This window comes from Pleurodeles waltl, chromosome 7 (genome assembly GCF_031143425.1).
Source record: "Pleurodeles waltl isolate 20211129_DDA chromosome 7, aPleWal1.hap1.20221129, whole genome shotgun sequence".
Taxonomy (NCBI): Eukaryota; Metazoa; Chordata; class Amphibia; order Caudata; family Salamandridae; genus Pleurodeles; species Pleurodeles waltl.
Window position 1 is genome coordinate 1056782112 of NC_090446.1, and position 25699 is coordinate 1056807810.

Sequence of the window (25699 nt, forward strand, 5' to 3'; positions counted from 1 at the left end):
CAACGGGTGGGACGGAGCTTGTAAAAACATGAGCAGTCATTTGAAGTGCTCAAACAGAAAGAAAAAAGTAGCTCCTAAAATGGTTGTAATGGATGGACACTCGTACTTGGTCCCTGCTTTGGGTGAGTGCTAAACTCAAGATGAGGTATGACTTATGCATGCCATAGACAATTGTGGGGCTAAGCATATGAGGGCGACAGTGGGGCAAGCAAATGGTAAGCCTATGAGCATGCTGAAGCCCACAGATTGTGCTGTCTAGGCCAGACCTATAAAAAGAGAATTAAAACAGGTTGATTTTATTTATCCATGTGTGGCTTATAATGATTTATATGAAGAACAATCATAGCCTTGTTAATATAAAACTTCTTTGGGATTCAGTAGACTCTTGCTTAGTGCACACCGTGATTCTTATCACCTGTGTATGCTGGTAAGCATCTTTTCAGTAACTAAACCCAGTAAATCCTGGACATTGGTAGCCCCTTGCTGCGGTAAAAGGCTGAACTAATTCCCACAGGATTAGAGCATACAAGAATATCTGATTTCACCCAGATCTCCACAGCAGGTGCAGCAGTAGCCTAGGAAACCATCATTCAAATAAACTGAGCCACTACAAGTGACCTGTGCAGTACCACTTAATCTTTCTTACTGGGGGGCCTTTATAAAAATGAGAAGTAAAGAAGGAGAAAAAAGAACGGAGACGAGAATCCGAGAGAAAGCAAAGAGAGGAAGTGAGGAAAAAAGAGGAAGAACTCCTACTGTTCATTTATGGGACCTCCCATTTGTAGTTCACTCACCCCGTCAAGTCCAACTTCTTGTCTGCATGCAGCAAATACACAGCCTTTACAGGAAAGTAACAGGGAGGCATGTGTACACCTTACATTTCATGAAACGGATGGCCAGATCATGAAATGCAGCACAAAAAGCGAATTTCGACTTTCATTTAGAAATGGTGGACTGCATGGCGGCAGCAATGGGGAACAGACTGGCAACAGGGTAAATAAACCAATGTAGCAGAGAGCTGATACAGGACAGTTAACCTCTCTATTGAGCGGGATCCTTTCGTAAGGCCTTTCTTATTTTCATAGCTTGTTCTGTTTCCCGTATTTATAGTAACAGAACGTACACCGTAACTGGTTATTTTTCACTGCCCAGTCTTGGATGATGAACAGCTGCCTCACAGAGCTTGGAGTGAACCAAGCTGTACTGTTCAAGAATATGGCATAGATAAATGGCAATTCTACTGGCATAAAGAAGGAATGCACGTTGAAGGAGCAGGGATGAGTATACAAACACTTGAGCAGCTTAAAAAAAGAGAGAGGAAGAAGTCCACAGGCATCAGATAGTTTGACTGGTACTTTCCCTACTAGACTTAAAATATAATGGGAATCTTTGAATGTCCCATGTTTAAGTGGGCATCCCGATTAATGCATCTGCCTCCATGGAAGGAAAGGGACCCTGTTGTTCATTGTACATTCCTTTGCTTAGCTTATTAGCGATTCCCTCCATGAATGCCATAGTTGCCCTGTTTCCCTTTTTGTACCTCTGATTTCCCATTCCTCCCTCTACCCTTGTTTCAGTCGCTAATGCTTTCCAGTCTGCACTTCTCTCAGTCGATCAATCAATTGTATTTGTTAAGCGCAACTACTCACCCGTGAGGGTCTCAAGGTGCTGAGGGGGAGGGGTTGTGGAGCGTCCATCTGTGCAGTGGTTCTTCAGATAGCCATGTCTTCGAATAGCAATGTCTTCAGCTCTTTCGTACAGTTGAGGGGGGTGTAGTCTCTCTGTGGTGGAGCGGTAGGGCGTTCCAGGCTGTGGTGGCGAGGTAGGAGAATGAGCGTTTGGTGTCGTCAGCGTAGGAGACTATGTTGAGTCTGTAGTTTCTGACCATGTCGGCTAGGGGGGCCATGTAGATGTTAAACAGCGTGGGGCTGAGGGAGGATCCCTGGGGGAACTCCGCAGGTGGTAGGTGTGTGGCCCGAGAGGAAGGGGAGAAGTCTTACTCGTTGAGTTCTGCCGGAGGGGAAAGATCGGATCCAGTCGAGGGCCTTGTCTCTGATGGCGGCCTCGTGAAGTCTGCGTATCAGGGTGTGGTGGGAGTCTGTGTCGAAGGCCACCGAGAGGTCGAGCAGGATGAGAGCCGCAGTCTCTCCCTTGTCCAGCAGGGAGCGGATGGTATCCGTTGAAGCTAGGAGAGCTGTTTTGGTGCTGTGATTTTTTTCTGAAGCCAGATTGGGAGGCGTTGATGATGTTGTGGTCTTCGATGAAAGTGGCGAGTTGGCTGTTGATGGCTTTCTCAATGACTATTGCTGGAAAAGGGAGAAGGGAGATGGGCCTTTAGTTCCTGAGGTTGGTGGGGTCTGCTGAGGGTTTCTTGAGGAGAGGGTTGATCTTGGTGTGTTTCCAGTCATCGGGGAAGGAGGTGTCTGTAGGGAGCGGTTGATGGTGAGGCAGAGCTTGGGGGCGATGGTTTCAGCAGCTCTGTTGAAGATTTGGTGGGGGCATGGGTCCGTGGGGGCCCTGGAGTGTATGGTCCTCATTGTCTTCAGTGTATCTTTGGTGGTGAGGGAGTTCAGTTGGTGATCGTTGTTTTTTTGGTGTCTGGTTCCTGTGGAGGATGTTCTGCATGTAGGTTGTCCTCGCCAAAGTTGTCGTAGATGGTCTTGATTTTGTGGTGGAAGTATGTTGTTTGTTGCAGAGGTCCTGTAAGGGTGGGATGTCTGTTGCCTCGGTGTTGGGTTGGGCAAACTCATTGATGATGCTGAGGAGTTCCTTGCTGTTGTGTGCGTGTGAGGAGATTCTTTCTTGTATTGCTTTCTTTCTGGTGCTTTTGATGAGATGGTGGTGTGCGGTGGTGACGGCTCTGAGGTTGATTTGGGCTTCTGTAAATTTGGTGTTTCTCCAGATTTTCTTCAGGCGTCGACATGTGCATCTGGATTTGAGTTCTGCGGTGAACCAGTTGGGTGGGTACTGTTCTTTTTGAGGGGGGCTATGGTGCTGGTGCAGTCGGCGATCCATTTTTTAAAGGTGCGGGCAGCAATGTTTGGGTCGTCGTGTGTGCTGGGGGGGCGGAGTTGGCGGGGATGGCGGTGAGCCGGTCATCTGATTCTTGCCCAGCTTCTACAAGATGGTTGGTGTTTGGGTTTGAGGATGGTGGGAGTGTTGAAGGTGAAATGGAAGCAGCAATGGACTGTCCATGGAAGTGCAGAGGTGTGACTGAAGGTGACTGAGGTTCCTGTTGTGAAGATGGGGTCGAGGGTGTGTCCTGCTGAATGCGTTGGTTCCGTCATGATCTGTCCGGAGCCCTATGTTGTGGAGGTTGTCCAGGAGGGATGCAGTGTTGGGGTCTTGTAGGTTGTCGAGGTGGAAGTTGAGGTCTCCCAGCAGGGTGTAGGTGGAGGCTGCGATGACTTGCGCGGTGATACTGTCTGTGATGGAGTCGGAGAAAGGTGTGCGGGTCCGAGTGGGCGGTAGATGAGGGTGGACGTTGAATTTGTTTGAAGTGAAGGTGTTCATCAGGCTTGTGGAGTCTTCAGAGTGTGTACTCAGTCGGATGTTAGACTTGTAGACTATGGCGATTTCACTCCCCCCCCCCCCCCACCACCACCCCCCCCCCCCACCACCACCCTGGGTGGCTGGGGCAGTCTTTCTTGCGTGATCTTGTATCCTTGAGGAATGGCGATGGCAATGTCCGGGCCAGAGGTGGTGTTGGTCCAGGTTTCAGTGAGGAATGGGATGCCTGGGGTGGTGCTGTTAAGGAGGTCCAAAATTTCAGTAGCGTGTTTGTGGAGGGAGTGGATGTTGATGAGGATGCATTTCAGGATCTTCGGTGTGGATATGATGTTGCGGGTGGGTTGTGCCGGGTCGAAGGTCTTGGTGGTGGTGTATGATTGGCGGCAGTGGAGGCAGCTGAAGGGTCCGTGGGTGTCGGCTGGAGATTAGGGCTTGCAGTTGTGTGCGTGGAGTGCTGCTAGTGTGTAGAGGTGGCGGGTGGAAGGTCCAGGGGTCCTGGCACTGGTCACGTTCGGGTTGCGGATAGGTGCAGGTGGGCTTGCCTTTGGCGTGGCCGTGCATTAAGTAGGGAGAGGGGGGAGGAGAGGACAGCTGGGAGGCGGGAGCGGGAGAAACGGCAAGAAAAAGGGGTTGTGGCCACGGGGTCAGCAGCGGCAGGGAGAGGGAAGGATGAAAGTTGGGAAAAAGCGTGAATGTGCGAAATGAGAGAGAATGCGAGAAAAATAGGAAAATTAGAGTAAAAAGTACAGAAAAAGAAGAATAAGATAGAAAAAAGCACAGAAAGTGCAAGGGCACAATACAGCAAGCAGAAAAGCACGAAAGGGAGAAGACAGAGGAAAAAAAGGCAGAGGGCAGTCTATCAGAGGAGCAACGCTCTCCCACTAGACATCAGGGATGAGGCGCAGGCAGGAGCCTGTGGGTGGAGGAGGGCTTCGAACTTCTGACCGAGGGGTCCGAGTTTCAAACGACACGGGCTGCACTTACTGGAGGAGCTGCACGGAGGCGGAGCAGTTCACTGACCAGGTCTGGGGTTCTACCCTTGTTTCAGTCACTAATGCTTTCCAATCTGCACTTCTCTCAGTCCACCTTTGGATGGGGCAGTCGCATGCCTCTTACTTTGTGAGGAAGCTACATGCCATATTTGTGAGGCCATCGAGGCATTTTACAGCTAAATAACTACCTCCAAAGGCATTCAGTGAGCTGAGTGTAACATCAGAGGAAAAAAACATGTATTAATAGCTGTGACAACTACTGGATAGCATCATAATCACTTTCCTTTTAGTGCAGGGGCTGTCAGTTTACAATGCTTAGGAACACCGATATTCATTTATAGTAAAAGGTGCTAAAGGTAAACAGAAAAACAAATGTGACCTTCAGACCTATGATGTGCTTCTGATGTTGTGCCTTAGGCATTCTCTGCAGGTCTCACCTCTCTCCACAACAGCAAACGATTTGGACAGATCTTGCTGCACTAAAGCTGTTGGCTGGAATGAAGGGTAATGAATGAATGAAAAGAGCTCAGGAATAAAATCATATAAGTAAAGGTAATCTTTTGTCAAGGACAAGGTCCCTTCATTCCGGATGGGTTTTAGTAGAAATCAAGATTTATATGAGTGCAACAGTATTGACAGAATGTTCAGGTAAGTATGTTGTGCTTTATTACTTGTCCACACTTGTACCTGATGCAGTGCCTTTCTGGAATGGCATGTCGGAACTAGATACAGGGTGTTATATTATACTATTGAACTCATCAGCGGTCCTTTGCTTGTTCCTCAAATTGACTCTAAGCCTGTTAGTTTCCCTCCCGCCATAGCATTTTACTTACTCCTGGGCGGATGATCGGCGTCATACCTTCTACCACAGGAAGTAATTTGACACATTTGTTAATGAGGATAAATCAAAAATATGAGGCACCCGTATTGTGCCTTTAAATAGAAGTAGTAAAGTACAGTTAGCAAGGTAAGAAGGAGATTTTGGGCAAAAGGTGAAGAACATCGTGGCAAATCTGATGCACAAGTACTGGTGAAGCGAGGGGACATCAGAGCGTCATGACGGGGCAATTCCAGAGATGAAGAGGTCGTCGTCGGGGTGTTGGGAAACCGAACAGACATTTAAGACAGAACACTTTGAGAACGCGGGTGAGGGCCATGGAAGATCTACCACGAAGTGCATAGTGAAAGGTTACATGCTCAGGAGGCAGAGAAGGAGGGTATAGCGGGTGCGACATGGGGAGATAGCTGCACGCTGAGACAAAGGAGTAAGATTAAATGGACCTTGCGGAAGAAGGGGGAAGACGGAGGAAATTAGGCTCTAAGTGAGAAACAGCAGCTGGATCATGCAGAGATGGACATTTGATAAATAAATCAAGGGATAATATAGCGGATGGGTACGTTTGTGCATGGTAGACTTGGCCAGGTTGGGGTTGATCTTGGTAAGACCATTTTAAGGTGCCATAAAACAAAGTTTTCAAAGAAATCCTTAGAGATAATCTTATTTACAAACATCATGGAATACCTTTGAAGATGGAAACTACTTTATGCATGTTTATTGTTAGGATTACATTTTTCAAGTCAATTTGTTGACGTGAAAGCCGAAACATTTGTAATAAATAAACTGTTGATGTCCTTAAAGAAAACACTTTCAGACTCGAGCTGGACAAATACCTCGAAGGCCTGAAAAGCAACTTAGAACCTGAGGTAAGGGAGTCCCAGTTATTGATGTAGACTGTTGATGTTTAATGAAGGAGTTAATTCTGTATGAACCACTGTTTATAGCCCAGGCACTTGAGCCTTTGACACTTTAGTCTGGTTTCACACAGTTAGTGACAATGTAATTAGTGTTCTGAGAAATTTTGTGACATTTATATAGAGCAAATGAAGCATTTGATTTTCTTTGGAGCTAGTTTATCAGCCATAAATAAGTGATGGGCCCTTCCCTTTCAGCTCCGTAAGTGGCCAAGCCAACAACCATGCCATTTTTAAGACCGTATTGCAATCTGTACATATTGGATAATATCATCTAGTTAATTTTCTTTGTGCATACGTTTGTTATTACTGTTATATTACACATTTTTATAGTGCAGTGTTCAGCATTTTTATGGCCCTGTGGCCTGGTTGTATGGTTTGTTGTGCAGATTGTACATATCCCGTTTGTGGATAGTCATGGTGCAAAGGTCATTCTGGAGAGTCTCGTCTCATGACATTCCACCAAATTTGTGCATAAGCCTTGTAGCCTTCGTTTACATTGCCAGTATCTCCTGGTCCCATAGTGTTGTCACTGTGTCAGCCATGTTTATTCTCTGCCAGTATATTCTGCATGCAAGTGTTGTTGTGTTCCCATAACTCTGCCTGTGAAGTCTACAGAAACAGCCATTCTTCATCCCTGTGTCTTTTGGATGAAGTTACCCACAGAATTTAAGTTAGAGAAAGAGAGTTGAAGGGCGAGATGAAAAATCAACCTCCTGGTGTATGCAAGTGCCGATTAACATCTACCACGATCTTTACATATGTGCGTGTGCTGTAGAGCCAGTCCCACATTTGTGCAGTTATCGCAGATTCATCTTTGTTTTTGTGTACTACAAAACAACCCTGATCTATAAACAAGCTTCAGGCCCAAACATGCCAAGCAGGCGTGCTGTAGGCAGTTTCAGTTCTTTGTATGTAACCCAGGTCTGTACACATGCTGGAGAAACAAACCACTGACTGATGAACATGCAGTAGAACCAAACTACTGACTTGTGCATTCGCTGTAGATGCAACACCTAATCTGCGATTGTGCTTCAGAACAAGCCCCAGACATGCTGCAGAATAAAGCCGTTGACTGGTGTATATGTGGTAGATTGTCATATTACCTATCCATGCATTGCAGAGCCAGATCTATGATTTGTAGATGTGACCTGCATGCCCAACCCCATGACCAGTATATAAATTTCACAACTAAACCACTGACCTGTTCACTTCCTACAGAGACAACCTTGGAGGTATTCTGTCATAATATTGCAGTCAAAATGTCGACCTGCACATGAATCAACAGCATATTATGGACTCCAACAGCGCATTATGGACTCCAAAATATTGTCACGTCTAACTTAATAATCTACTTTTACATTAACAATATTTTTGGAGTCAACATTGATAGTCCTTAAATATATGCAAGAATATATTGTGACTGCACTATTGTGATATAAAATTGTCCCAGATCTGTGCACATCCTGCAGAACCAGCCATCAGACCCAAACACATGCTGCAGAACTAACTTCCGTCACTGTGCTCGTGCTGTAGATACAACCTGAAATCTGTGCTTCTGTTGTAGATTCATGCTCCTTCCCTATTCATGTGCTGCAGGAACAACCCCCTGTTTGTTGGGCGTGAGCTGCAGGCCTAACCACCTGTCCTTTGGATAGGCCACATATCTAACCTCTGGACAAGTTCTTGTTCTGAAGAGCCAACTGCAGATCTGAGTATGTACTGCAAATACAATTGTGCGATTTGTACACATGTAAATCCTCAATAACCATCTGTCAGACATGCATATGTTGCATATTCCATCCCTTAGCTACACTTGTGCTGCAGAACAGTATCTAAGGACATGATCTGCAGAACATTTTCTCACACCTGTGGAATGTAGTGCCAATCAGTGTGTGTTTTGAAGGACTGCCCATCTGACTTTAGACACGATGCCTAAGCAATGGCATGCGCCTTGATTGTTAGGTTTTATCTATATTGCAGCAAGTGCCTTTTCCATTGCTACTTTGTTCTGTGCTGTCTGTTTGCAAAATAGGGTGTCCAGTGTGAGTTTGTCCCTCTCAAGGAGTAAAGCCTTCTCACACTTGCTCTCCTTGTATTCTTCCACAAGTCCTCCTTTCTGTAAACAGGCCTGTAAATTTTGTTCTTATCTTGTCACATTTGCTGTGCATTCAGAGACAAAGGTCAAATGTCAGGCTCTGTCTTCCAGAGGAGCTTGGTGTTTACTTTTGATTTCCGACTTCAAAGTGGGAACATTTGTATGGCAATCCTGCTCTATACTGTGGATAGAGAAGGGTCTTTTTTTTTTTTTTTTTTTTTTTTTACTAGCACACATCATTTAAAGAAACTAAGGGCCTGATTCTAACTTTGGAGGACGGTGTTAAACCGTCCCAAAAGTGGCGGATATACCACCTACCGTATTACGAGTTCCATAGGATATAATGGACTCGTAATACGGTAGGTGGTATATCCGCCACTTTTGGGACGGTTTAACACCGTCCTCCAAAGTTAGAATCAGGCCCTAAGTGTTTCAGAATATTGCAGATTAAGGAAAGTACAGATAAAGCAACTTTTTATTAATTCTGTTAAGTGTGTTAGAAACAAATACTTTAATATTAAACAAATCAATACACTAGGTGATGACATTTCTGCTCATTATCGCTGTTTAGTGTTATTAGTAAAACTGTATGTCTGTGCAATTGGAAATTGTTGTTTGTAGTGGCTCTGTGCTACCACACTATGCACCCTCTACTCTACACCACTCCATGCCACTGCACCCTACTCTGCACTACTCCACTTCATACCACTCCATGCCGCTGTACTCTACAACGCTGCACGCCATTTCACTCTACACTCTTTACTATTAACTACTCTACTCTGTACCAGTGCACTCTATGCCAATGCAATCTACACTACTATACACCACTACACTCTTCTCCACTGCACTCTACACCACTCCAGTCTAGGCCAATCCACTTTGCACAACTCCACTCTGACACTCCACTCTACGCCACTAAGCAACACTGTATTCTATGCCAATACACTCTACGCCAATTCACTGTACTCTGTACCACTCCACTCTGCACCCCTACACTCTACGCCAATCCACAGTGGACATTACACTCTGCATCATTCTACTCTACGCCACTGCACTTTACCCTGCACCTTGCCACTCTATGCCACTTCATTCTCCTCTGAAACAGTCTACTCCACACCACTTCACTCTACGCCACTCTACTACATTATGTGCCACTCCATTCTTTGCCATTGCAATCAATGCCACTTCACTCTATGCCACTCCACTCTGCCCTACTCTATACTACTGTACACTGCCACTTCACTCTATGCCACTTCACTCTATGCCACTTCACTCTATGCCACTCTACTCTGCAACACTCCACTGCACCCTGATCTGTCACTGCATTTTACAGCGCTTCATTGTACGTCACTGCACACTACTCCACTATACTCTGACACTTTAAGCCAATCCACTCTACTGTTCTGCACCACTCTACTCTGTCTTTGCACTATACTCTGCAACACCCTGCTGTATGACAGTACTCTGCAACACTGCACTCTACACCACTGTACTTTGCACTACTGCATTTTGTGGCAGTGCACTCTACGCCATTCTACTCTGCATCACTCAAATCTATTCCAGTCTATTCTACGACACTGCACTCTGCAGTGCTCCACTCTACGCAACTGCACTTTACGGCACTACTCTACCCTGCACCACTCTGTGCCACTCTACTCTGTACCACTCAGGGACGCTGCACTCTGTCACTCTACTCTGCACCACTGCACTCTGTGCCACTACACTCGGCACCACTAAACTCTGCACCACTCCCCACCACTGAACTCTATTCCACTTCACTTTACAATGTAACACTCTAATCTATGCCACTGTATTCTACGACGCGCATTGTACGCCTCTGATTCTGTGCCTCTGCACTCTATGCCACTGTACTGTGCAACGCTCTATGCCAGTGCACTCTGCACCAGTTCTTTCTACTCTACACCACTCCACTGTATGCCATTCTACTGTACGTTACTCTACGCAACTCCACTATATGCCACTCCAATACACGACACTCTATGCCACTCCACTTTGCTCCACACTGTCATTTCACACCACTCTTCTCTATCCCACTAACTTTTAGCCATACTGAAAAGCAGCCACAATGGTGTACAAGGCTAAAACACATTGGCAAAGCCAATAGCTCTTGCATAGGCGAGGCCTATTGGCTTTGCCAACGTTTGTTCCAGTGTGCAAGATGTGTGTATTATCTCTCTTTACTGTTAACCTCTTTCCTTTCTAGGTTTTAATAGGATCACAAAATTCTGCCGCAGAAGGCTAGATGAAAGAGCTTTCCTGTGCCCACAGTTTACCCTGTATGTTTAGCATCTAAGCCCACAGTTTGAGTGAGAGCTGTGGGACTTTGTTGCCCATCCCCTCACTCATTAGCTCAAAAGCTTTAGGTTGTGGGGGGCATTGACAGGAATTCAAGGAGGAAGCCCTGCCCAGGTTGCTGAGGGACATATTGTGGGTTCCAAGAAAGGCCTCTCGTAAACTGCCTGATGTTTGCTGTGGTGGAGCCTTGGTAATCTAGGACGGACCAAAGTTGTGGCCTGAGTTGGAAACCGGTTAGCGAGGCTTTACGGTAGTGTTTCCATTGTAATTTTGATGAGGGCCTGATTCACAATAGGCTACCACGCAGTGCTGAACTGGGAACCAAAAGCAGCTTCCTATCAAATATATTTAAACCAGTCACTTTTTCCATTTCTGTATCTCCTCCCTTTCTTTTCTCTCTCCTTTCTCTCTCGGTTCTCTCCCTTCCCTCTCGTCTTCTTCCCTCTGTCTCCTCGCCCCTGCTGTTCCGGATGGAACACGCCCTTGGAAACTAGAGAATGACAGAGGAAGCGTCCGCCTCCGACGCCTTCAGCCCTCTCCAAGAAGGCTCCAGATGGAAAAAGCTCTGTAGATAAATAGCCAATTCGGCTCCGATTTTAGGATTCGTATATTCAATAATTAGATGTAATTAACTTAAATTTAAATCATTTTAGTGGGCAGTTATCTTGATCATGTCTCATTGAGCGCGCCCTGTCGGACCTATTCTGGACACTTGTTGTAGATCAAGGGTCTCCAACACTTTCTGTAATAAGAGCTATTTATATTCAGTGAAAATCAGCACAAAGTTGCTAATACCCCGCGCCGCCCCGCCCGCTCCTGTATCTAGGTGCATGTATTCAGTTAAAACTGGAATACAGGTTAAAATTATATGGCAGACCATTATATGTCTAGAAACTGATGCATTTTCTTAAAAAAAAACGCGTTAAACACATTTAATGTGTTCACTCCCATTTGCTGTTGCTGAGGCATCCTCTGTCAGTGCTGGCAGGGAACAAAGTAGTGGACACCTACAATGTTTTTTTCGGTGAAGTGCGCACTGTTACCTCTCTGCGAGATGCGCTATGCCAGCTCTCATTCCTAGAGACGAAAGGAAGCCACTGAGCAGTAAATGAAGACGCTGTGGTAGAGCAGCTTGTGAGCTCTGCCAACATCTGTGCATTACATTAGTTATTGCACATGAAAACATTCTCGTTGCCTTTTGACTTCAATGCCTGTTTTTTCCGTTGTGTGTTGGAAGACCTGGTGCCACTTCATTCTGTTATTTTTATCTGTTATTTTTTTTTTTTTTAAAGAGCCATTTGCTGCTTTTACTAATTGGCTGTTACTTTAATAATTTCTTACTTTATGTTGGTTTACATCATACTTTTCTTGTAACTTTTTTAAAACTTTTTTTTTTCCCGGTACTCTGTGGGTTCCCGGGTGAGCCTGGACTCGATAGTTGGAGTTGTTGAACTAAGGTTCAAACTCACTGGAACAGCATGAGGAGGGTTGTGGGAAAACGTGGCAACACCCTCCTTTCCGGGTCGATGAAGGCCTGTTTCTGGACGTGTTGTGTGTGTGAGCGCGCATGCTGAAGTTGTGCCAAAGGTCCATCTGCGCCCATCTGTGTTCCGGGTGCACACAGCGCCAGCCATTCTACATCTCTTGTGCCTTGAGTATCACCTACTCTCGAGGTAAACTACTTGTAGGCAGTGGTCGAAGTGCATTAAAAAAAAGTATGGTAACTGTGAAGCTGTATGCAAGGGGGTGGGGCAGTGAGTGTGGGGGTGGGGGTCAAAGGTGTAGGTGTGGCTGAAAAAACAAAATATTCTGTACTTTTTTTTGGTATTTCAGTCGGGTTACTACATATGAAATAATGTGCAGATTAAATGGACAAGAAATAAAACAATAAAAAAAGGCTTTTCTCAGTGGAAAATGCACTGTAGTACATAATGAGACCTTTATTAGTTAATGTGATGCAGAGGTCTGTGTGTAGCCAAAGATTGAAATCATGGTTGGTGCAATGGATTATAATGACTTGTGTTTTCTTAGTGCTACAAGGTCACCGAAAGCACTGTAAATATGTAAGCCATTATTTTATGTAGAATGAAAAATTTCCTAGCTATCGTAACGGAAAGTTTCAATTCTATTAAGGACTCGGAGGCGAGGATTATGCCTTGCTTTCTCCACTTTATTGAACCAGCAGCCAAGAAACAAAACACAACTCCCGTGAACACTTGGGAAAAAGGAGTACAGTCTCAACGAATGACCAACAGGCATTTTGTCCAATCAGAAATAGGCAGTCCATAACATAGTCCTTCCTTTGTGTGTGTGTGTGTATATATATATATATATGTTCGATGGCATGTGTAGCTGCAGATACACATGCTTTGCACATCCCGCCATCTAGTGTTGGGCTCGGAGTGTTACAAGTTGTTTTTCTTCGAAGAAGTCTTTCGAGTCACGAGATCGAGGGACTCCTCCCCTTTCGGCTCCATTGCGCATGGGCGTCGACTCCATCTTAGATATTTTTTTTTCCCGCCATCGGGTTCGGACGTGTTCCTTTTCGCTCCGTGTTTCGGTTCGGAAAGTTAGTTAGAATCTCGGAAAAATCGACGGTATTGTTTGTGTTCGGTATCGGGTTAGTTACTACAGATCGACACCGATTTTTGAAGAGCTCCGGTGGCCCTTCGGGGTTTTTTCGATTCCCCGTAGGGGCCTGGTCGGCCCAGCCACGTGTCTCTTCAAGGCTAATGGAACGGACCCCATTCCGCTTCTGCCCAAAATGTCATAACAAGTATCCGTATGCAAATCAGCACCTGGTCTGTAAATTGTGTTTGTCTCCAGAACACAAAGTAGATACTTGTGAAGCCTGTCGAGCGTTTCGGTCGAGGAAGACATTAAGAGACCGAAGAGCGAGAAGACTGCAAATGGTGTCGGTGCCGACAGGACAAAGGCATTTGGAGGAGGAAGAGGAAACCTTCTCCATCCAAGAATCGGACTCGGACGAGCTCGAAGCCGAAGAAACACCTAAAACCGTGAGTAAGACGTCGAAACATAAAACTCACGAGAAGACCACAAAAGCCCAGGGGACGCCACCGCCAACAGGCCATGGCTTAACCCGTAAAATAGGTGACCGATCATCGGCACCGAAAAAGGGCACGCTTGTGTCGAAGTCATCTGAGTCCGGTCGAGATACCGGCACACAGCAATCTCGAGCCCGAGACAGCGGCTCCGAGCAAGTTCGGCACCGAGACAGCGGCACCGAAATGGGTCGGCACCGAGAGACCACGACGCCGAAAATAAAGAAAGTGTCGTCTGAGCCGAAAAAGGCTACCGAAAAGGTTTCCATTCTGAAACATCCAGCCTCGGAACCGAAATCAGGTTCCTACACAGAGGAACAGGGATTGTCCTCCCAAATGCAAGGACATAAGTTCGGACAAGAACTAGAATCAATGGAGCCAGACTACACTCAAAGGAGGCTCCACATTCAAAAGGACACAGGGAAGATGAGCACTCTTCCACCAATTAAAATGAAAAGGAGACTTGCCTTTCAAGAAAAGGACAAGCAGCCACAGGCAAAGATGGCAAGACAGACAACTCCGCCAACATCTCCACCACCATCAATGCACACATCACCGGTAGTCACTCAACCACTGATGCAATCCCCAACGCATACTGCAATGAGTCAGGACGATCCCGACGCATGGGACCTTTATGATGCACCAGTATCGGATAACAGCCCAGACTGTTACCCAGCGAGACCGTCCCCACTTGAGGACAGTACATCCTACACGCAGGTGGTCTCAAGGGCAGCGGCATTTCATAATGTCACCTTGCATGCAGAACCAATTGAGGATGACTTCTTGTTTAATATACTATCCTCCACTCATAGCCAATACCAGAGCTTACCTATGCTACCTGGAATGCTAAAACACTCCAAACAGGTGTTTCAGCAGCCTGTGAAGGGCAGGGCCATAACTCCAAGGGTGGAGAAAAAGTACAAGCCACCGCCTACAGACCCTGTGTATATCACGCAGCAATTAACACCAGACTCTGTGGTAGTAGGGGCAGCTCGCAAGAGAGCGAACCCTCACACCTCGGGAGACGCACCACCTCCAGACAAGGAGAGTCGCAAATTTGACGCTGCAGAAAAAAGGGTTGCAGCACAAGCAGCAAACCAATGGCGCATTGCCAACTCACAAGCACTTCTGGCAAGATATGATAGGGCTCATTGGGACAAAATGCAGCACTTCATAGAACACTTACCCAAAGAGTTCCAGAAAAGGGCACAACAAGTGGTGGAGGAAGGACAAAGTATCTCAAATAATCAGATACGGTCAGCAATAGATGCAGCAGATACAGCTGCAAGGACAGTAAATACTGCAGTAACAATAGGAGACACGCGTGGTTGCGTACGTCAGGATTCAAGCCGGAAATACAACAAGCCGTGCTGAATATGCCTTTTAATGGACAGCAGTTGTTTGGGCCGGAGGTGGACACTGCTATAGAAAAACTTAGACACTGATACGGCCAAAGCCATGGGCGCACTCTACTCTCCACAGAGCAGAGGCACATTTCGCAAAACACAGTTTAGAGGGGGGTTTCGGGGACAAGCAACAGAACCCACAACCTCACAAACAAGGCCTCGTTTCAATGGTGGAACAATATAAATTTAAACCAAGGGCAGCGTTTTCAAGAGCCAGTGCCTCAATATGTAATAACTACAGATGCCTCCATGATAGGGTGGGGAGCACACCTCAATCAACACAGCATTCAGGGACAATGGGACTCTCGGCAAAAACAGCTTCACATAAATCACTTAGAACTATTGGCAGTATTTCTAGCGGTAAAAGCATTTCAACCACTAAAAAGCCACAAAAACATTCTTGTCAAAACAGACAACATGACAACAATGTATTACCTAAACAAACAGGGAGGAACACACTCAACACAGTTGTGTCTCCTGACACAGAAAATATGGCATTGGGCGATACACAACCACATTCGCCTAATAGCACAGTTCATTCCAGGGATTCAGAATCAATTAGCAGACAATCTCTCTCGGGATCACCAACAAATACACGAATGGGAGATTCACCCCCAAATACTACACACTTACTTCCAAAATTGGGGAACACCTCAAATAGACCTGTTTGCAACAAAAGAAAACGCAAAATGCCGAAACTTCGCATCCAGGTACCCACAAAATCAGTCTCTGGGCAATGCGTTATGGATGAGTTGGTCAGGGATATTTGCATACGCTTTTCCCCCTCTCCCACTCCTTCCATATCTAGTAAACAAGTTTAGTCAAAACAAACTCAAACTCATACTAATAGCACCAACTTGGGCAAGACAACCTTGGTACACAACACTACTAGACCTCTCAGTAGTGCCTCATATCCAACTACCAAACAGACCAGATCTGTTAACTGAACACAATCAACAGATCAGACACCCCAATCCAGCATCGCTGAATTTAGCAATTTGGCTCCTGAAGTCTTAGAGTTCGGACACTTAGACCTTACACAGGAATGTATGGAAGTCATAAAACAAGCTAGAAAACCAACCACTAGACATTGCTATGCAAATAAGTGGAAAAGGTTTGTTTATTATTACCATAATAATCAAAAACAACCCTTACACGCATCTGCTAAAGACATCGTAAGCTACTTGCTACATTTGCAAAAGTCAAAACTAGCTTTTTCATCCATTAAGATACATCTTGCCACAATTTCAGCTTACCTGCAAATTACCCACTCAACTTCACTGTTTAGGATACCAGTTATAAAAGCCTTTATGGAAGGCCTAAAAAGAATTCTACCACCAAGAACACCACCAGTTTCTTCATGGAACCTCAACATTGTCTTAACACGACTCATGGGACCACCTTTTGAGCCCATGCACTCATGTGAAATGCAATATGGAAAGTTGCGTTTCTAATTGCCATCACATCTCTAAGAAGAGTTAGTGAAATCCAAGCATTTACCATACAAGAACCATTTATTCAAATATACAAGCATAAAGTAGTTCTACGGACAAATCCAAAAATTTTACCAAAAGTCATATCACCGTTCCACTTGAATCAAACAGTAGAACTACCAGTGTTCTTCCCACAGCCAGATTCTGTAGCTGAAAGAGCACTACATACATTAGACATCAAAAGAGCGTTAATGTACTACATTGACAGAACAAAACAAATTCGGAAAACAAAACAATTATTTGTTGCTTTCCAAAAACCTCATACAGGAAATCCAATTTCCAAACAAGGCATTGCTAGATGGATAGTTAAATGCATTCAAACCTGTTATCTCAAAGCAAAAAGAGACCTGCCTATTACACCGAATGCACACTCAACTAGAAAGAAAGGTGCTACCATGGCCTTTCTAGGAAACATTCCAATGACTGAAATATGTAAGGCAGCCACATGGTCTACGCCTCATACGTTTACCAAACAATACTGCGTGGATGTGTTAACAGCACAACAAGCCACAGTAGGACAAGCAGTACTACGAACTTTGTTTCAAACAACTTCAACTCCTACAGGCTGAACCACCGCTTTTGGGGAGATAACTGCTTACTAGTCTATGCAAAGCATGTGTATCTGCAGCTACACATGCCATCGAACGGAAAATGTCACTTACCCAGTGTACATCTGTTCGTGGCATGGGACGCTGCAGATTCACATGCGCCCACCCGCCTACCCGGGAGCCTGTAGCCGTTTCGAAGTTGATCTTGAACAGTTGTAAATTTGTAAATATATCACTTTAAACTACATTAGGTACATACATGTTTACTCCATTGCATGGGCACTATTACTATAATACACAACTCCTACCTCACCCTCTGCGGGGAAAACAATCTAAGATGGAGTCGCCGCCCATGCGCAATGGAGCCGAAAGGGGAGGAGTCCCTCGATCTCATGACTCGAAAGACTTCTTCGAAGTAAAACAACTTGTAACACTCCGAGCCCAACACTAGATGGCGGGATGTGCAAAGCATGTGAATCTGCAGCGTCCCATGCCACGAACAGATGTACACTGGGTAAGTGACATTTTCCATATATAGCTGGGTGTCCGCTGATAGACTGAAGAGTGTTATACACTCAAATAAGAGAGGCTAAAGCCAGGGACAACAACACCCCAGTGCACAGAGAAATCTAGAGGGGTAAATAGCAATATTTATTGCTTGCCTGGGAGTATGTCCCATAAAAAGGCAATATTATAACCGAAAGGGTTAAGTATTGTTACATTGAATACATAAATACAGACCCCGAAGAAGCAAAAGGGGGCGTCGGAGCCTTTTTTTAATTTTTATTTTATTTTTTGTGTGTAAAAATTATATAAATGCAGACCCTAGCATGCAGAGCGTCTCTCTCCAAGAAGGGGAACTTTCAAAATACAAGCGAAAAAACAAACGCGCTGAGAAGAAAACTTGCTCCGTTCTGAGGAGATTAAAAAAAAAAAAAAAAAAGGGAAGCGCACGTTTACTTCAGCGCGTCCGTTGCTAGGGGAAACCTTCCCGACAAGCGCCCTCTGATGGTCGTAGGGAAGTTCCTCACAGTGCACAAAGTAAAAACGCTCGCGAACTGGCGGAAAACGCTCCCGCGAGTCAACAAATCAATATAATCACAATGAAGCTGAATAACAGTACAAATATTACACAATGGCACACAATTATCGAGAGCAAGAATAAAAGATGACTTAACTCAGCTGCGAGTAGCGAAGACAGAGGAGGATGAGATACAAAGGAAGGACTATGTTATGGACTGCCTATTGCTGATTGGACAAAATGCCTGTTGTTCATTCATTGAGACTGTACTCCTTTTTCCCAAGTGTTCATGGGAGTTGTAGTTATTGTTTTGTTTCTTGGCTGCTGGTTCAATAAAGTGGAGAAAGCAAGGCATAATCCTCGCCTCCGGTCCTGACATAAAATCTCTTTATTAAGTTTTAACAGATAAAGAAAAAAACTCAGTTGTGCACTGAGGACAATCAGCGCTTCACATTAAGCAATCAGTGTATACACATGTAGAACCTTGGGTGATGTATTATCCTGTACTGAAAAGCAAATCGTTGCACAGCATGTTAGGTACCCTCCAAATTGCTTGTTCCTACAAAGGGACATATTGGAGAGGAAGTAGTGTTCAACATAGAAAACCAACAGGAAATAACAATACAGTATTCAGGTCATGTACAGAAGGGGTGTTGTCACATGCTTTTAGGCAAGTAGTGTATTTCCCATTTGATATCTATGGGTCCTGCTAGGCATGCCTATTCTATGTGACGTCAGATGGGAAAACAGCAAAGTGTCACTAGAAGAGTTGTAGTACTCTAAGTCGGTGCGGATTAAAGCAAGAGTCCTCTGTACATGTAAGATATCTTATCAAGGGCTGCCAGATAGCCTGGAATTTGTCATCCGTAAGGGACAGACTGTGAGATGCGCTCCAAAGCCATGACTTGCCATAGTCTAGTAAACCACTGAGCCAGAGAGGGTGATGTTGTTTGCTTCCATGCTATAGCTATTAGTTGCCTGGCTGTGTGCATCATGTATCTAGCAATGGCCCAGTCTGCAATGGACTTGGCTGTTAGCTGGGCGGGCCTTTGTCCCAAAATCACAGTATGAACTGTGGCCGGCATGGGGAACCCCACCACGTCCTTTATACGGCTTAGGACTTATTTCCAGAAAATGGTAATTGGCGTGCACTTCGACCATATGTGAAAGAAGTCACCCCGCTCTAAGCCACATCTCCAGCAGGTGTCTGTGGTGCCTGGGTATACGAGTGCCAGTCGTGCAGGGGTGTAGTCCAATTGGTGCATGAGCTTGTAGGCAGTTTCTCTGAGGGAGAGACAGCAGTATGTTTTAGGGCTGTCCTTCCGTAATCTGTCCCATTGTTTGGGAGGGATATCATCAGTTAGGGCTACAATCCACTGGCGCTGATAGTGATAGGTTTGCTGGGGGTGTAGTGTTGCAGAACCCGATAGGTGTTGGAGATTAGTCCCCGGTATCCGTTATATGTCCTGACAAGTGTTTCAAAGGAAGTGTATAGGCGGGTTATATCAGGATGTACTGAGGAATGTAGAGCCCAATATCTAAGCTGCAGATATTGCAAACGCGCCCCCTCAGGTAGCCGATAATTCTTTTGACATTGTTGGGACGTTTTTTTTATGGTATTGCCCTGAAAGAGGTCACATAGGGTTCTACATTCTGTGTCTGTTCAGTCCCCAAAGGTGCGTGGAACAAGTGCTGGGGGGAAAGTGGGATTGCGTGCCAGAGGCGTGTTGGATGATGGTAAAGTGGTCAGGCCCCTCAAATCCGTCAACCTATCCCAGGACCGTCGAGCAGGGGTTGCTAAATACACACTGCGAGGACGAGCATGTCGGGGAAGCCATGCCAGTCCCACAACGGGCGGCATTCTACTGCCCTGTCCATATAGAACCAATGGCTCTCGCTCTCCTTCGCGTCAGTTCCGAGACGTAGTTGTAGGTGCGCTGCTGCATAATAGTCCAGTTGATTTGGGCAACCCAGGCCACACCTATCCCGGGGCTGCATTAGGAGAGAGTTGGAGAGGCGGAGAGCCCTCCCGCCCCAAATAAAGGCTTGCAGGTCTCGCTGGAGCCTCAGTATGTCACTCGGAGGTTCGTCTTGGGGAGAGATTGAAACAGGTATTGCACCCGTGGGAGCACATTCATTTTCACTACGTTTATGCATCCCAACCATGATATGTAGAGTGGTTTCCATCGTCTGAGGTCCTCAATGATTGCCTGCCTAACTATCGGCCAGTTTGTGCTCAACCATGTTTCCAACGTGGGGGTGAGGTAGATCGCCAGATATTTTATCTTACCCGGGGCTCAGCGAAAGGATGCCAGATCTTGCAGCTCCTGAACATCTGACTTGGGGATGGTGATGTTCAGGATCTGCGATTTGGAGAGGTTCACTTTGAATTCAGAAACCTCAGCAAATTCTGCTAGGCAGGCTACCACCGCCAGTATTGAAGTGTCCGGCTGGGTTAACGTTAAGAGAATGTCATCAGCGAACAAGTTGATCTTACGCTCTTGCCCCCCAAATCTTCCTGCTGCCCCGTATCACAATGGCCAGAGGCTCCACTGCTAGGGCAAATAAAAGTGGAGAAAGGGGGCACCCCTGCCGGGTGCCACGTCTAGTATTGATGGGATCTGTGAGTTTTTTGTTCACTCATATATTAACCATTGGGGGCACGTAGGATGCCATAAACTTGGAGACCATACCCAGACCCAACCCCACCCTCGCTAAAACAGAGAGGAGAAACCTCCAGTCAACCCTATCAAATGCCTTCTCCGCATCCAGCAAGAGACTGTATGCAGGGATTGTGTGCCGATTGACCTCAATCAGTTGTGCCACCCTGCGAATGTTGTCCGCTTCCTGCCAGCACTGAATGAAGCCCACCTGGTCAGGGTCTATGAGGCCAGGCATATATTTCTCAAGTCTAGTCGCTAGTATCTTTGTGTAGATTTTAGCATCAGTGTTGAGCAGTGCAATGGGGTGGTAGGAGGCACTCTGGGTAGGATCCTTATCCGGCTTGGGGATGAGCTCGATCACTGCCTGCCATTGTGGGGGTGAGTCCCGTATCCTCGGCAAAGGAATTGTATAGCTCAAGCAGATGAGTCTCTATGTCAGGAAGAAACAGCCGGTAGAAGGTTACTGGGAGGCCATCATGCTCCGGTGCCTTACCTATGGTAAGTGCTCGTAGCGCCTCTCAAATCTCTTCTGCTGAGATAGGGGATTCCAAGGCCTCACTATGCACAGGCTCCAATAGGGCCCAATCGCAGGTGCCCAGATACGTGCCAATCTGCTCCTGCGATGTTGTGTCCCTACCATAAAGGGTCTGGTAGAAGGTGTGGAGTTCGTTCCGTTTGTCACTTTCTCTAACCACCCAAGATCCATCCAATTTTAGAAGTTTAGCTATATGTGCTTTACGGTGCTGTTGTCGCAACCTGTGTGCCAGTAGTGTTCCCACCTTGTTACCCACTTCATAATAACGTTGTTTGAGCGCCAAAAGAGATCTCTCAGCCTTATTCGTTCTGTGTGCACGTAGTTGGCCCCCCAGAATGGCCACCTGTTCCGGTGTGTAGGGCGGACCTTATCTTGTTGTTCCAACACTTTTAGCTCAGAAGTTAGCTTTTGCTCTACTACGCGCTTCTCTCTGCTGCGTGCAATGGCGACTGTCAATATCTCTCCCCGAATAGTAGCCTCTGGTCTGTGTTGTGAGTGAAGTAGTCATTAATGCCATTTCGGATCTCAGCTAGGTTTAGTGTGTCCCTCAACAACCTTGCCGGGAGCCGCTACCTAGGGGGTCCTCTCTGGTCATGTGTGCATGATCAGAAATGAATATGTCTGAGATTGCAATGGTGTCAAGTGCTTGTAAGAGCTTATGCGAGAGGAAGAGGTAGTCTGTGCAGGAGTATGTGGTGTGGACGTGGGAGTAAAAGGTGTAGTCTTGTGTGTCTGTGTGCTGATAGTGCCAGGCGTCTGTAAGACCCAGATCTAGTATCTCTCGCTTTATCTGTGTGGACATGGCTCCTGTCACCTGCTGTGTATTAGTGTGTCTGTACAGTTCAGGGTCCCACACCATATTCAAGTCCCCCGCCACTATGTCTCCCCCAAGTCCCTCAAGTTGGGACTTCAGTATGCAGCGCAGGTAGGCATCCTGAGCTATGTTTGGCGCATATATGTTTAGCAAAGTGAGGTGTTCTGCACCTTTCTGTAGTTGTATGGTCAGATACCGTCCTTCCCTGTCCCTGATAACTTTTGTGATGTGCAGGCTAAGGTGGGCTTTGCAGAATATGGCCAACCCAATGTCTTGGTATCTGTATATGCCCAAAGTTGCCCAGGATATTTTGGGTGGGCCATCCAATGCCTGTCTATCCCGGGTATATGCATCTCCTGAAGGAAAATTACATCTGGATCATTTTGAAGAATATATCGCCACAGCTGGTTGCGCTTGTTCGGAGAGTTGAGCCCCTAAGATTTAGCAACAATAGTTTCATGCCCCCGCAATTACTCATCTGGAAGTGGGTGGGTGTTTGCTGTGCCTACTTCTGGAGTTTCGGCTCGTCCGTTTGGGGGCCGCAGCCCCTCCTCCCCACCATCCACTGCCCTACGTATCTGGTAGAACCATGTGTCTCCCCCCACATCCCAACGACCTAGTGTAGACCTGAAAAGTAACAGATGGAAACAACATTCAAAAACAATTCTAGGCCAATGGGGCCCAACTGATGTATCCATCCTTGTTAGGGACTGTGTAGAGTCACAAGCTTCTCCATGGATGTGTCACCCCCCAGTAGGTACCTGGGGCAAGGCAAAAGCACTACATAGAGCTGTGGTGATATTCATTTAAGAGTATGGAGGATGCTCTGGGGGGTGCCCAGGGGCTGCGCCGCCAGGCAGGTAAGTATCAACCAGCAAATAGCCCAGTCCAGGAGCGGACCACCACTAGGCATCGGAGCGATGGTCACGCCGGACCGCGTGGGCGAAGGTGGATTGTTCATGCTCCGCAGGTGCTGTATAATGTGCCTCTTCATGTCCTGTGAGGACGTTGCCTCCCACCTACTGTCTGGGTGACTCCTCCCCACTGTGGTCCAGGTGGGCTTCAGCGGATCACTGGTGGAGTTATCCCTCTAGGAGAAGGTCCCGGCTTCCTCTGATATAGGAGGACCCAGCAGCCGTTTCGCCTCAACAAGCAAGCGGAGGGCACGTCTCTTACCCTCCCATTTAAAGATGAGGGCAAAGGGATGACTCTATTGATATTTGACATTTAATGTTCGTAGCTGGTCTGTTACAGCCTTGAGGTACTTGCGTCTCCTTAAAGTGGTGATGGTGAGGTCTTGATATATTTGAATACTGTGCCCCTGGTACTCTAGGCCAGTGCTCTGTCGTGCAGTTTGGATGATGGCCCCTTTTTCTGTGTAGTAGTGTACTTGAGCCAGGATGTCCTGTGCGGCATTAGTGGACAGGATCTCCCTGACTGCACACAAGAGGGCCACTGTGTAGGTCATGATGACTGTTCCTTCCTCACCCCTGGGCACCCCCTGTATTAGGACATTATTTTGGCGGCTTCTGTTCTCTAAATCTTCTTGCCTGAGTTGGAGCTCAATGTGCTGCTCTTCCAATGTCTCCATGCGCCCCTAAAGCGGTTCTTGATCTTCTGCTCGCGCATCCACAGTGCGCACCAGGTCGTCCACCCTCTCACCAACCTCAGTCACCTCTTTCTGTACTTCTCAGATGCAGGATTTGAGGTTGTCTTTAAGGGATATAATTTCTGTCCTTATTTCTTAGAGAAAGAGGTTCATATAGTGCTGCGTTATAGGCATGGGAGGGGCGCCACCCCTGACCCCCACTGGGGCATGCTTTTCGCTTCCGTGGTGGTTCCAGGGAGCGTGGTCCACATGGTGGTAACAGCGATCTCCTTGGTAGCCTTAGTGCGTGGCATGTTGCAGGTGATCTCCAGGTAATCCCCCTCGACTGTGTTGAGGTTAGCTTCTCCCTGCCGGTGCACATTTGTCTCTGTCCTTACTGCACCCCAGCACTGCAGGCCGCACTCCTAACAGGAAGACCGGGCAGAGAAGGGGGGGTACCCTTCAAATATGGGTACATCCTCCCAGCTCCTCACCTTGGCAGTCCCCTCGCTGTTCCATCTGCCCCTTCCCTCCCTCCTCCCCCAGGTGCTGTTGGGAAACCCCACTGTCCAGCCACCTGCAAGCCCACCTTGCTATTGGATCCTCCAGGGGTGCCCAGAATCAGTCCAAGCTTCAGTGGACTCACAGTCCTCCATTGGGGCCCCTTCTGAGCCTACTCCACGCTCGGCTCACCTTTGGGCCCTCAGGTTGTGTCTCCAGCTGGTCCCTCCTTTGTGTTGCAGCTCCAGCCGGTGCCCGTCTCTGTCGCTGCTGCGTAGTAGGCCCCGGGCCCAACTGGTCCCAGCGCAGGCTGCCGATTGCCGCGTGGGGAGGCAGCAGACCCACACAGGTTGGGCCTCCACTGCCCAGCAAGCCTCTTCCACCGGCCACCCAGGGCCCGCTCACTCGGGGTCCACGGCTCCAGCTCCCAGCCCCGCGGCCCACTGCTCAGGCGCCCGCCAGTCCGGCCACCAAGATGGCAGCTCCAGCTAGGCCGGGTCACGGCATTTTCTCTCGGTCCGCCGGCTTCTCGGGTGCTCCCCTCGCCAGCAGCAGGCCCACCTTGTTTAACCTAGCTCCTTTCCGCTGGGCAAATGCCACTCCCTGGTCCGGTACTGCAGAGGACCCCATTTTATTGGAACCGGGGCCCTGAGCTCCTCCGTTGCACTTCTAACTAGGTGCGCATGCTGAACACGCCCCAATAACTCATTATTTTAAAACTTAAACCATTTTGCGCATTTTTTAGAAGGCTGTCTTATATTGTGTGTAGTGTAAGATAAAATGATGATTCCAATATATAGATTATAGTATTTCCCAGAACGCGCACAATGCTTTTTTTTGTTTTTACATAATTGCCCCTTCAGCTTCTTATCAGGGCTAGTAAGCGCTATATAAATACAATTACAATTAAGAGCACTTATTCACAGCTCAGTTGTTAACTCTTCGCACTACCACTCAAAAAGAATTAATCTTAATGTCATCACACAGCTTCCAGTGATTCGATCAATTAAAGCCAGTACCAGCTCTCCCAGGCGTCCTTTGTATTTGCAGATAAACTTGTTGTGCACATTTGCATTTCTTTCAGGCATGCAGGCTCCTCGGTAGGGAGGCCTAATTAGCTGTCTGTCGGGCTTTGATTTAACAACACAGGAAACTCACTGAATTACACCTAAGCTGAAGCATTTAAACTATCAGAATTAACCGTCCCGGGACGGTTGTCTTTACAAAAAGTAGGACCTGTTTCTCATACATCAAAAAGTACGGGCACGTCATGCCCCTCCTATCCCTACCAGTTTGACCTCTGCTTGTAGGTAAAATTCACTGAGTTCTGGCATTTTTAAAATTCCTTCTGCCAGTACTCCTAAACAAACCCACTGATTCAGAAACTCGCATGCATGCAA

General features: G+C 46.8%; 1 protein-coding gene across 1 annotated transcript in view; it reads left to right on the plus strand.

Moving 5' to 3' along the window:
- Window positions 1–25699, plus strand: part of C7H17orf75 (chromosome 7 C17orf75 homolog) — a 181184-nt gene that overhangs the window by 121246 nt on the left and 34239 nt on the right. Inside the window, exon 5 of the mRNA XM_069199950.1 lies at window positions 6149–6206. Within this exon, the coding sequence (XP_069056051.1) occupies window positions 6149–6206 (58 nt within the window). The remainder of the gene's footprint in view (window positions 1–6148; window positions 6207–25699) is intronic.